At 37.2% G+C, this 13,057-nt stretch overlaps 1 protein-coding gene across 2 annotated transcripts; it reads left to right on the forward strand.

The window, feature by feature from the left end:
- The first annotated feature begins 242 nt into the window (after positions 1-242).
- spam1 (sperm adhesion molecule 1) lies at positions 243-7,489 on the forward strand. 2 transcript variants are annotated; one of them, XM_077209919.1, is made up of 4 exons: positions 243-661; positions 1,598-2,518; positions 5,698-5,787; positions 6,981-7,489. In XM_077209919.1, the coding sequence occupies exons 2-4, from the start codon at positions 1,598-1,600 to the stop codon at positions 7,284-7,286; spliced, it is 1,317 nt and encodes a 438-aa protein (XP_077066034.1). In that variant the 5' UTR covers positions 243-661; the 3' UTR covers positions 7,287-7,489. The 2 variants fall into 2 exon arrangements, with proteins under 2 accessions (XP_077066034.1, XP_077066035.1); XM_077209920.1 differs by lacking the exon at positions 5,698-5,787.
- The last annotated feature ends 5,568 nt before the right edge of the window (positions 7,490-13,057 follow it).

A 13,057-nucleotide genomic window follows, 5' to 3' on the forward strand; every position in this document is an offset into this window, starting at 1 on the left:
TGCTTACATTTTCATGCCTTCATCAAATACACAGAGTAAACGTTCACAGAGCAGGGTGGAAAATATATGTGACTTAAAAAGTACTGTTGAGTTTCAAATGCCAGACAGACGGCGCAACACACACTGAAGGTAACGGTGATCAGACAGAGAATGAATGTGAGGGACCAACTTATATAACAAACACAAATGAGGATGATTAATTGAACACAGCTGACACATAATGACTAATTATGAGGAGCGGGAAAACTGAACAAAGGAACACATGATGAACATGAAAACAAACTAAAAGTCCATGATAATGAAACTAACTGAACATAATGTGACAACGGCATACATTTTCAAGCAAACCCATTCATTTTGCTATTGATAGCAAGCTGTCCAGGCTGGGCCCTGAGGCAGCAAAGCAGCCCCAAAGACCCCTCCACCATACTGTACATTACAGTTGGGATAAGGTTGTGATGTGCTTCAAAAATTCAAAAATCACCTATAGTCTCAAGGTGATTTCCATTTTTTGTAGCCCAAGAACATATTGAAGGTTTACACTAATCCTTTTCCAGTTACATATATGCATAGTCTTGTGTTTTTTTAAACATTGACCTCTGTTAATATTTAACAGGAACCTGAACAAGCTACATTTTCTCTTTGCTACCAATTTCACTCGGTAAGACACATTATTACTAAATTTCAAACAAAACCACCATTTAAAAACATGCATTTTATTTTAATAATAAAGGTATCTCCTAGAATTTTAAAAATGTACCCAGTTTGCCATGTTGTACTAGCAAAGATAGTTTGGTAAAATGAATTTGTAGCACCTTATTTTCCAGTCCTGTTTTGCATGTACATACTATGTATTATTGTAGTACTGACACAAAATGTGTAATAACTAGGTACTAACCCTGAACCTACCCCTAAACCTAACCTTAACCAACATTACATTACTCAGTATTTTCGTCGGTAAGTACACTGTAAGTACATTGAAAGTGCACATACTGTAAAATACAGTACAACCATGAATTTATTTCTGCAACAATATATTTCCAGTATTGTGCCAAAACAATCTTATATGCTACTGAGTGATTCTATAATTGGAGATACATTTTGCATTTCAAAAAGTTACAAAAAAACTGTTCACTAACTTAAATTCTTTCCAGTATCTTATTGAAAACATTTTCAATTTTACACAAGTTTCTTCCTTTTTTTACTTTTAACGAAAAACAGATTTCTTTATGGCATTGTTTGTTAGGCCTAACTCTGTTACTGCCAATTCTGTTACATACTGTCAAAATTGTTACTCTACCTTGGTAACAGAATTGACAATTTTAAACTTTTTAGCCAAAAACTCCACTTGCTAGCATAAATGCTAAAAGACGTTTAAACAACTTACTGTGTGGTCAGTGATAAATTCTGTTTTCCTTTTGAGTAATGAATAACAAATAATTAAAATAATTAAAAATATAACCATTTGAAAAAAGCAGAAAAAAAGAATGACTTTGGACACCAAATGTACCAGCAATTATAAAATCACCCTACCATAGCACACAGTTTTCACTCATTTCAAAATATCAACTGACATTTTTGTTCTCAATGTAGACAGATGGAAGACCAAAGGAAGCAACGGTTACCATTTTACACTATTCTCTTCATGACATTAGGGCATCTTAACACATCGTCTCCTCTACCAACAGCAGCACCTCTCTTTCATAGGTCTTTTGTGCTGTTATTGAATGCTCCTATTTCCAAATGCCAACAAATGAAGATCCCTCTAGATTTATCGATGTTCCAGGTGGTCACCACACCTTCCAAGGTACGCAATCAATCCCTGACCCTGTTCTACAAAAATCGACTTGGGCTTTACCCCTATGTAGACCCTCACTCCTTCAAGGAGTATAACGGTGGCATCCCGCAAAGGGGCAACCTGTCTGCTAGTTTGGAGAAAGCTAAGGAAGAGTTTACCCAATACATCCCGGACTCAACTGCTGGTCTGGCTGTCATGGATTGGGAAGAGTGGCTTCCAATGTTTGACCAGAACTTGGACGTCAGGGAGATATATAAAGAACTGTCCATCAACTACACCCTGGAGCAGAACGCTTCTCTCAACCCACAACAAGCAAGCAGTGAAGCCATTCGACAATTCCAGAAGGAAGCCAGACGTTTCATGGAGGAAACTCTGAAGACAGGAATCTATCATCGACCTTGGTACCTGTGGGGCTACTACTTGTACCCAGACTGCTATAACTATGACTTTGAAGAGTCAAACTATACAGGTACTTGTCCAGAGAAGACACAACAGTTGAACAACGAGCTGCTGTGGCTGTGGGAGGTTAGCACTGCCCTTTACCCCTCAGCATACCTGCCGGTCTCCGTGAGTGGAAGCAGGAGTGCTGCACTGTTCGTACGTCACCAGGTGCAAGAGGCAATGAGAGTAGCAGCCCTGCCAAAACACCACCACACTGCACCGGTCTACGTCTACCTACGGCCTCTCTTAAGAGACCAAAAGGAGCTTTACATGAATGAGGTACAGTATCGAGACTACTGGTTATTATAGACCAAACTCTGTCCTGGAGGGCCACTGTACTGCAGAGTTTAGCTCCAACTTGCCTTAACACTCGTTCTTGGAAGTTTATAGTATGTCTAGTAAGACAAAGATTTGTTTAACTCTTAAAAAATGTGTTTAATTGGGGTTGGAGCTAAACAGGATTGGATTGGACACCCCTGTTATAGGGCATAACAGAGCATTGTGTTGGCAACTATGGTACACAGAATATAGGACAGGGATGGGCAACTTCAGTCCTGGATGGCCAAGGTCCTGCAGAGTTTAGCTCCAACCCTAATCAAACACTCCTGAACAAGATAATCAGTGTCTTCAGGATTACTAGAAAGCTACACTGATAAAAAATATTTTGTGATGAAGTAAATACTACAGAAAGAACAATGTAATTTCTACATGAAAAAGTTAGTTCAGGCAAGAATTAAAAAAAACAAAGTAAACCCTATATTAGTATTCCATTCAAGTGTGTAGAAATTAAAGCGTAAATATCAACATTATAAAATTAAGTAACATTTTACTTAACTTTTCTGATACTCGTGTTCCCATCATGCACTGGGCCTTGAAAAATTAATTATGCTGATGTTTTACAGTTTTCCAGATGTATTTACACTGTTTTATCATTGCTTTTGTTGTTAGGATTAGTAACTTGCCATTTTGTGACATTTGGAGTTCATTTTCAACTCAAAATTACATATTCAAACACAAAAACGATCCATTAAATGTTGCCGTCATTGTGTTTTGTCTACCAAGTATTGAGATCTCTGCGTTCACATGATCTCTGCCTAACTCCTGATAAGTAGATATGGTGTCTCACACAACACCTATTGTGTTAATTACTTAATATTTTTAAGTAAAGCATATACTTTAAAAGTGTGATTTAATTCAATGTTATATTGTCTAAGTGAAATGTATTGCAAAGGAAACTTTAGCTAAAGAGATATTACTCAACCTTTTACAATAGCCAAGTTAAAATTACAACCCCAAATCAGAAAAAGTTGGGACAATTTGTAAAATGCAATAAAATCAAGAATCTGTGATCTGTGATTTTATTAACTGACAAAAGTACAAAGAAATGTTTTCCAATGTTTTCACTGACCAACATAATTGTATTTTGTAAATATGAAAAAAAATTGATTTTGATGGCTGCAACACACTCCAAAAAAGTTGGAACAGAGAAATGTTTACCACTGTGTCACTTCACCTTTCCTTTTAATTACACTTTTTAATCATTTGGGAGTTGAGGATACTAATTGTTGGAGTTTTGCTAGTGGAATATTTGCACAATCTTGTCAGATACAAGACAGCCGCTCAACAGTCTGTAGTCATCGTTGCCTGATTCTCCTTTTCATGATGGGTCATACATTTTCCATAAGAGACATATCTGGACTGCAGTAAACAGGCAAGCACATCCCTTCTATGGTGCAGAGTGTCTAGAAACCACTCAGTTTTAGCACATGCAGAAAGAGGCCTGGCATTGTCTTGCTTCCCAGGAAAGATGTCATCTTGATGGCAGTTTATGTCTCTGTACAATCCAAATATGCCTCCATGTCAACGGTACCTTCACAATAATGCAAGTTACCCATAACGTTTGCAATGATGCACCTCAATACCAGCACAGATGTTTGCTTTTGCACCTGTCGCTGGTGAAAGTCTAGAGCGTCCCTTTCGTCTTTGGGACTGAGAACTCGATATCCATTTTCTCCCAAAAACAAGTTGAAACATTGACTCATCTGACCACAGCAGACATTTCCACTGTCTTCTAGACCATCTGAGATGAGCTCAGGCCCAGAACTCGCCGGCATCTCCACATAGAATTGATGTGAAGCTTTCTCCTTGCGTAACAGAGATTCAAGTGGCATTTCTTGATGCAGCGTCAGACTGTGTTCAGTGAAAACGGTTTTCCAAATTACTCCTGAGCACATGTGTCTGTATTTGACAGATTAGCATGATGGTATCTTGTGCAATGCCATCTGAGGGCTCAAAGGTCACACACATTGAACAGAGGTATCCTGCCTTACCCAACACAGACTGAGATTTCTCTGGATTCCCTGAATCTTGTGACAATATTATGTATGGAAGATGATGAAAGGCATAAATTCTTTGCAATCTTGCATTGAGAAATGGGATTTTTTAATTGTTTGACAATTCTCTCATGATATTTGGCACAAAGTGATGAGCCGTGACCCATCTTTGCTTAAAAAGACTGAGAAGCACTTTTACACCCAAACATGATACCCTAAACTATTACCAATTCACCTGCTCATTGTGGACTGTTTCAAAATAGTTGGATAAACTAATTTGGATAATCTTTTCACTTTTATTTGGTCTCTGTCCCAACTTTTTTGGGGTGTGTTGCAGCCATCAAAACATGTTGGTCACTGAAATGTTGGTCAGTGAAAACATTGGAAAACATTTCTTTGTACTTTTGTCAGTTAATAAAAGGTTAAATAGAATGAACAAACCACAGATTCTTGATTTTATTGCATTTTACAAAATGTCCCAACTTTTTATGAGGCAAGTGAGTTTTAATCAGGTTTGGAACTAAACTCTGCAGGACAGTGACCCTCCAGGACTGAAGTTGCCCATTCCTGGTCTAGGACAAGCGTGTCAAAACCTATTCCTGGAGAGGCAATAAACCTTATTCAGAGCAGAGCCTTGACAGGTATGAAAGTGCGGCTGTGAGGGATAGACTGTGTTTCCAATGGCATCCGCTGTAAAAAGCTGTATAAAGCTCCTAGATTACTTACGATTTTCCACAGCTTATATTGTCGGGAATTTTTTATCAACTGAAATTACTTGGAAAGATATTTTTCTAGTGTTTCATGAGCAGAACAATCCCAAAACACATTAAATAACAGTACAGCCCATTGAAGAGATGCATGTCTGTCCCTCACAGCCTCGCTTTCATTCCCATTCAAAGATGGCGCTGCTGTGAATAAGGTCTATGGATTGCAGAGTTTAGTTCCAAATTACTCAAACACACCTGCTTGGAAGTTTCTTGTAAGCCTGGAGACCTTGATTGTGGTTCACGTGTGCATAATTGGGGTTGGACTAAAACTCCGCAGTAACTCTCAGGAGCAGGATTGGACACTCTTATCTAGGCCACATAGGTTACTTGCAGTAATAGGCTGTCTGTTTCTCTCTAGTTTGACTTGGTCAGCAGTATTGGTGAGAGTGCAGCTCTGGGGGCTTCTGGGGCTGTGCTGTGGGGGGCTAGTGCTGATTACAATGACAAGGTAATTTTTCTCTTAAATGGGCATCCAAAAATGGTTGTTCTATGTCGGGGGTGTCCAAAATCAGTCCTGGAGGGCCACTGTCCTGCAGAGTTTAGCTCCAACTTGTCTCAACAGACCTGCCAGGAAGTTTCTAGTATGCATAGTAAGACTTTGATTAGCTGGTTCAGGTGTCTTTAATTGGGGTTGGGGGAAAACTCTGCAGGACAGTGAGCAATCCCTCCAGGAGCAGAATTGGGCACCCCAGTTCTATGTTGTTCCAAAGCCATATTATTTTCTTTCTTCAGAAAACAAAATATGATGTTCTGTGGAATATTCTTGCTGCCGAGCTCAAAAATGCTCTCACATCGCAATCACGTTTAGGCCTACATCTATTTGATTTTAAATAAGGCAAATCAAGATACTCAATGGCAGGTTTGACATCGATGACAATTAGTAGGGGTGTAACAGTACACAAAAATTATGGTTTGGTACATACCTCGGTTTACGCAAAATATTTGAGCAAAATGTATACTTTATTTAGACTTATTGTTCTCCCATTCTATTGTGTCTGTTTGACACTTTTGTGTGTGCATTGGCAATTGTTAAGTGAAGTCTTTTAAGTTGAATGGAGGAGACTTGCTTTAAACTCTATGCATAGGTGTTAGCTGAAGTGCTTAATACAATAGCAGGGCAAAAATTTTAGGTTGTAAGTTAACTCTGATTGTGTATTTTTAATCGGACCTGACTCTGAATCATCTGCTATCGCATATCAATCTAAATGGTATAGTCCCACCCAATATCTCATTAGGAAATATATTGATATACCTTACAAAGTCGATATACTGCCCAACCCTAACGATTGGTCACAAAATCCATGATGTTTTCATGTTTCCATGAAATCCATGATCTATTGATGTTTTTTTACTTGAAACGTGACATAAGTCGTGAAGCGCCATATTTATATTACACAAAAACATGGGATTTGAGAGTAACGACTGAAGATTTTCAGTAGATCATTTTCATTTTGATGTACGTATAAATCTATTATATGGATTCAGAAGACTTGGAATATATAAGTTTTATGGTATAATGCCATTCTTAGAGCAATGATCCACGGTAGAAAGAAAATAGTATGTTTGTGAAACAACATGACCATGAATAATTTTTAATATTGTGTGAAATTTCATATTTTTAATGCTTCTTATTCATTTCAGACCTCTTGTGAAGCCTTGTCTACATACCTGTCTGACACTTTAAACCCCTATATCGCCAATGTCACCTCTGCAGCCCATTTATGCAGCAAGAGTCTCTGTCAAGGCAATGGACGTTGTGTCCGCAAAAACTACAACTCAGACGATTACCTCCACATTAGTTCAGAAAGCCACCAAATCCGTAGGAATGATGGAAAATATGTGGTCACAGGTAGCCCTTCCCCAAGTGATTTCACTTACTGGCAAAATAAATTTACCTGTCAGTGCTATGAAGACAGAAAGTGCACAGCTACGATACCTTCTTTCTAACAGAAAATGTTCTAGAATAAGCAGACAAATTTAGTGTATTTGAAAAGAGTATAATTCATTTAGTTACTTTATAATTTGGCAGATAAGACATGAGCATACAGTATGTCAGAAGCTGTCTTAACTAAAAAGTGACTGAATATAATATGGAATAAATACATTTTCCCTTGCAAGTAAAAAAATGCTCTGTTCTTGTAGGATATCAGTTGCAGCTACAGTACATTAACATTTTTAATAAATTGCTTTGAGACGACAGAAACTCAAGAAGATCTGACTAAAACATGACCACTACAATGTAACGTGACCAAATTATGCAACAATTTAACATTATAAATGAACAGTTGTAGACTTCATAATGTCTGGATAATAACATGTTCATTTTTTTTTACCACTAATGATATTTCCAGAGCACATTAATTTTTCATTCTTCAGTCTATTAAAATTGTCTGATGATGTCACAAAATGTCAAACCATCACGATTTTAAACAACTTTTGATAACACACACACATATATATATATATATATGTATATATATATATATATATGTATATACACCTATGATATACACACACACGTTTGTGCACAGCAATGAGAGACAAAGAAAATCTCCTAAACTAGTTTAGTCTTCTACTTCTACCAGTGTTTTAAGAGGTTGCCGATTTCTGTAAGTTCCACTAGGCGTCGCTGTCTCGACATTGAATACACATTTATTTTAAACTAGGCCTACATAGGCCTATATCTGTAGAACATACTATCTACGAACCCAAAGGGGCAAGTATTTAATCTTCAAGAGCAAAGTTGGCTTTACACAGTTGGTAAATCTATTAATTTAAAGGAGACTATTGGACTTCTAAGAACTAAGTCTTTTTTTCTCAATTTAATTCAACATACAACATATACTTAAATACACAAATAGCCTGCATATGACTAGTTTTGAGTTTCTTCTCATCTGTGTATACAACCAGCAGCTTGATGACGTGCTCAAGTGATAGGCTACGGAAAAACCTGATTGGCTTAAAATTTCCTCTGACAATGAATGCTTATTGATGCGAAGGAGGCAAATCTATTTTTAAATTTCATTTCAATTTGCCTGAATTCACCCTAATACTTAATATTTTCTCAATATTGAATAGCTCATATTTATTACTATTTGTTACTTATCCCTGGCTGTAGATGGCAGTGTGGTTACGTCACAGCACTACAGCCAGTCCATTCCTATTATTCACATGAATACTGATCTCTAAGTATTTTAGTGAATCTAAATTTTTATTTTTTTAAATTTATAATTTTTATTTTATTTCTAAATTGTAAGCCTATTTTACATAACACATAGGTCTAATGGCAGACCACCACCAGTTGTTTGTTTCCAATTCACTCAACAATCTCGAAGAAGATTTAGAAATACCCCCACCCAAAAAAAATGCATCTGTAATGTGTGTGCCATATAGTAGCCTATCTAAGACCGGAGGTATGTTTTGAGCTGAAAATGCAACATCAACATGATCAACAAAAGAGCCTGCAGTGACCGCTTGTGACAGGCATAGTGTTCTGCCTCTGAAAGGGGGGTCCGCCCTTCTACAGGGTGACATGACGCAAATGTCCCAGGACAGACAAAAGACAGCTTTTACTATTGAGTATCCAAACAGACACTGGCTGCAACAGTGACTCTATAAAATAAAGGAAAACATGCAGCTAAAAGGCACGGGTGAGAAAATGCAAGTCAGCTTTCGGGAAATGTGTAGGCACACATGAACATGAAAATTATAATATCGATTGTAATGCAACAAATGACTGCAAAACAGTTATTTTTTCGTATGATAGGGTACTTTTTATGGAAGCTTGTTTTTGCCAAAGAATAAAATAAAATAAAAAGGTAATTGCAATTTTTTTTATCTCAAAATCCAGATTTTTTTTCTAGAATTACTAGCCAAAACTAACAATTATGTCTCAATTCTGAGGGGGGAGGGGGGAATCTGAATTGTAGGATACAAACGTGCAGTTTCGAGTTTTTTGCATTCACGTGATTGTGGATTTCACAGAAGGTTAAAGTCAACTGGAGTGCAGTAGATTTCTCTGATGCCTGCAAATATGTCGATGCCTCGGGTCAAAACGCGAGCTGTCATTGCTCTAACAAGGATTTAGTGTTTAGGTCTCCCCTTTACGTCGACCTACTGACATAGATTCTGAACCCTGCCTTTGAGGCCATCTGTCAGACTCACTCTAGTTATAACCTCCCTAAAACACATGCGAATTTCTCAAAAGACTATGTGCATCTTACAACATTAAAGGGATAGTTCACCTAAAAACGAAAATTCTGTCATTGTTTAGGCTACTCACCCTCATGTCGTTCCAAACCTGTATGATTTCTTCCGTGAAACACAAAAAGATCATTTTACAGAAAATACTTGTCATTTATTCAATGCATTTAGGCTACAGTATCGTAAAAGTAAGTCTTCTGATGTCATACGATAGTTTTGTGTGAGGAATAGACCAAAACTCATTAATCAATGTTTTCCTGGCACGCCCATGAGAGAACAATGTCCGATTTGTCGAATGTCGATGGTGAATCAATCTTGTGAGTGAAATCTTTTCCGTGAATCGGTTGATCCGGTTCACAAATGGTATGAATGCGTGTGTCCAAAACTCATTAATTCTCTGTATATTCGGACGCTTTATATTCGCGTGTGAATCTGATTTCTCGAGTTCAAGTGATCCGGTTTGTTAAAGAGATAGTTCGCCAAAAAAATAAAAATACTGTCATCAATTACTCACCCCCAAGTCGTTTCAAACCCATACGTTTTTTGTTCATCTTCGAAACACAAATGAATATATTTGAAATTAATTTGAGAAATTTCTGTCCCTCCACGGAAAGTTTTTCCACGAGAACAAACCTCATTGGCTCTCGCACATCAAGCAAGCATGCGCCTGAGCTTCTATTTACCAAATTTGATTGCAGATTAATATTTATATGTAAATAAAAGCCTGGGATGACAGAAATTTATTTTTTGGGGTGAACTAACTCTTCAACATCAAGGAAAAGATGAGTTATGTTTTTTCCACAAATACATCATATGACTTCCGAAGAGTTAATGCTCCAGTTGTGTGGACTCCAGTACCCATTGAAAAAATTACAAGTACATAAAGAATAAATGGTATATTTATGGTAATAAATGGTAATTGTATAAATGGCTTTTTCACTCATCTTGCATATTTCCGCGTTTATATGCCAATTGTAGAAATAATATTGTAGACATCCTACTTCGAAGGTGACTTATCCCCCAAGCACCAAGGGTGTTCTTGATCTATGTGGACCAAAACATGGTAGCAAATGAAGAGACATGAAAATTTATTTCCAGAAAAAATTACTTACCTCTTTCTAATTTATGAAGAGAGTCAGCGTTATGAGGTATGGGGGTATTTATTAAAGGAATAAAGTTGGTCTGTGATGGCCTGAAATCCTTTTTGTAAAATAAATTTTACTCTATGCTCTAGCATACAAATGAATGATGACACATGGTCAGTGTTTTGCCCTTGAGTTATATGATTCATAATGCCTGTTAAACAAATGTCCGAGGAGCTCAGTGGACTAAAACACCTCTGACTAATCACACAAGGGGAACGTTGACCTACTTTTAGAATGTTCCAGTTTGACGTTCTCTCAGTTCCATTTGAAAAGTACACATTTGATTTTCTTTCTCATATGTCTTTTTATATGTCGTGGTTATTTGTTTCTTCTCTCAAAGGGATAGTTTCCTGAAAAAACGTCATAATTTATTCACCCTAAAATTGTTCCAAACATATGAATTTCTTTCTTCTGCTGAACACAAAAAAATATATTTTGAAGAATGTCGGTACATGACAGTTGACGGTAGCCATTGACTTCCATAGTAATTTTTTTCCTACTATGGAAGTCAATGGATACCGTCAACTGTCTGGTTACCGACATTCTTCAAAATATATTCTTTTGTGTTCAGCAGAAGAAAGAAACTCAAACAGGGTTGGAACAACATGAAGATATAAAGGAAGTCCGCTGGAGGCAAGTGTAGATGAGAACCCAAGTGCAATTTATTTAGGATAACGTGAACAAACATAAAACAAAAGCATGGCGTGGCATGAACTTAGAGCTGGACATAGACACTGTTTGGTAAGCGTTATGTCCATGTCCATGTCCATGTCCATGTCCAAGCTTACCAAACAGTGGTACAGTGGAACAAAACTTGACCAAGACGCAAGGCAAACATGAGGGTTTTATTTTTACGAAACCTTTCTGAATTTCTTCGTTCTGCTGAACACAAAAGATATTTTGAAGAATATGGGTAAAGAGACAGCTGACGGTAGTCACTGACTTCCATATGGAAATAATACTATGGGAGTCAATGGGGTCCATCAACTGTTTGGTTACTAACATTCTTCAAAATATCTTATTTTGTGTTCAGCAGTAGAAAGAAACTCATACAAGTTTGGAACAACTTGAAAGCGAGTAAATGATGACAGAATTTTCATTTTTGGTTGGAGTATATTGTGCGCACGATATAATTATTTGTTTCCTTGTTTTCCCTAAATAGTCGTAACGTTTCTGGGCAGTAGAAAGCGCACGGCGAAGGATATGCAGAAAAACAAGGTATTTAAAAGTAAACTCGGGAGTAACATACACGTTCACACAAACAATAACCGACCAGGGATAGAACAGAACAGGGAGTATAAATACACAAGCAGACTAAACATGGAAAAACTGACAAGACTTAACTAATTGGAAAAAATAGACTAACGAGAACAGGTGCAGACAAGACAGAACTTAACTGTGACAATAGTAGGCTACGATATAATCATTAATTTCCTCGATTTAATAAATCATGGCCACGTTGCACTAATTCGTTCCCTTGTTTTGATTCAAGTAAAACATGGCCACGATTTAGTAAGGGAACGAATGATTATGTTGTGACCACAATTCCTGCATGTCATGGGCGAGGCTCCGTATTACTTAGTGTTTCTTTTACCAGAACACTGTAGCCAAACGTTATTGAAGATAAATATTATTTGATAAGGATGACCATGATATCATTACTCTTTTGATTTATATTGATTTATAGCATAGGTCAGCCACATGGAGCATCTGAGGACTAATAGCCTGTCGCTCCCATAGATCAACTCATTCAGCTCTATGTAACAAGGTTATTTTCGTAAACGATAACTGAAACTAAGACTAAAACTATTGGTCAAAAAACATTTTCGTAAACTGAAATAAAATTAAAAATTCATAATAAATGAAAGAATAAAACGAAACGAAACTAACAACAGTTACTGAAAAACTAACTGAAATAAAATAATAATTAGCAAAAATAAATAATCGTTTTTGTAATTAGCTCTTTACTTTGGCGGAAAATCTGACCTGTGGCTGTTTAAGGAAATGCCTGAAATGGCGCTTGGCTTCATACATGAAGAAGTTGCTGAGGCGATTAACCGCTGTCCTTCTGTGATGCGCTCAATGAAGGACCGTAACGTAGAACACATGGCTAGCTATGCGCTGTTCATAAAGAATGCGTCTGTTGCATTGGAATGGGAAATAACCAGCCCGATCTCACGGCAATTCGTACGAATTTTACGAGGTGGCTTATTCGTACGAATTCATACGACCTCCCTCGTACGAATTAGTAAGATTTTTGCTAAATCGTACATATTTTACGAGTTGCCCAATTCGTATGAATTTGTACGAATGACCTACCCCTGACCCCGCCCCTAAACCTACCCATCACGTGGGTTTAGACAAATCGTA

The sequence above is a fragment of the Siphateles boraxobius genome, unplaced genomic scaffold (assembly GCF_051911475.1).
Source record: "Siphateles boraxobius isolate OS27281-9 unplaced genomic scaffold, OSU_SipBor_1 65, whole genome shotgun sequence".
Taxonomy (NCBI): domain Eukaryota; kingdom Metazoa; phylum Chordata; class Actinopteri; order Cypriniformes; family Leuciscidae; genus Siphateles; species Siphateles boraxobius.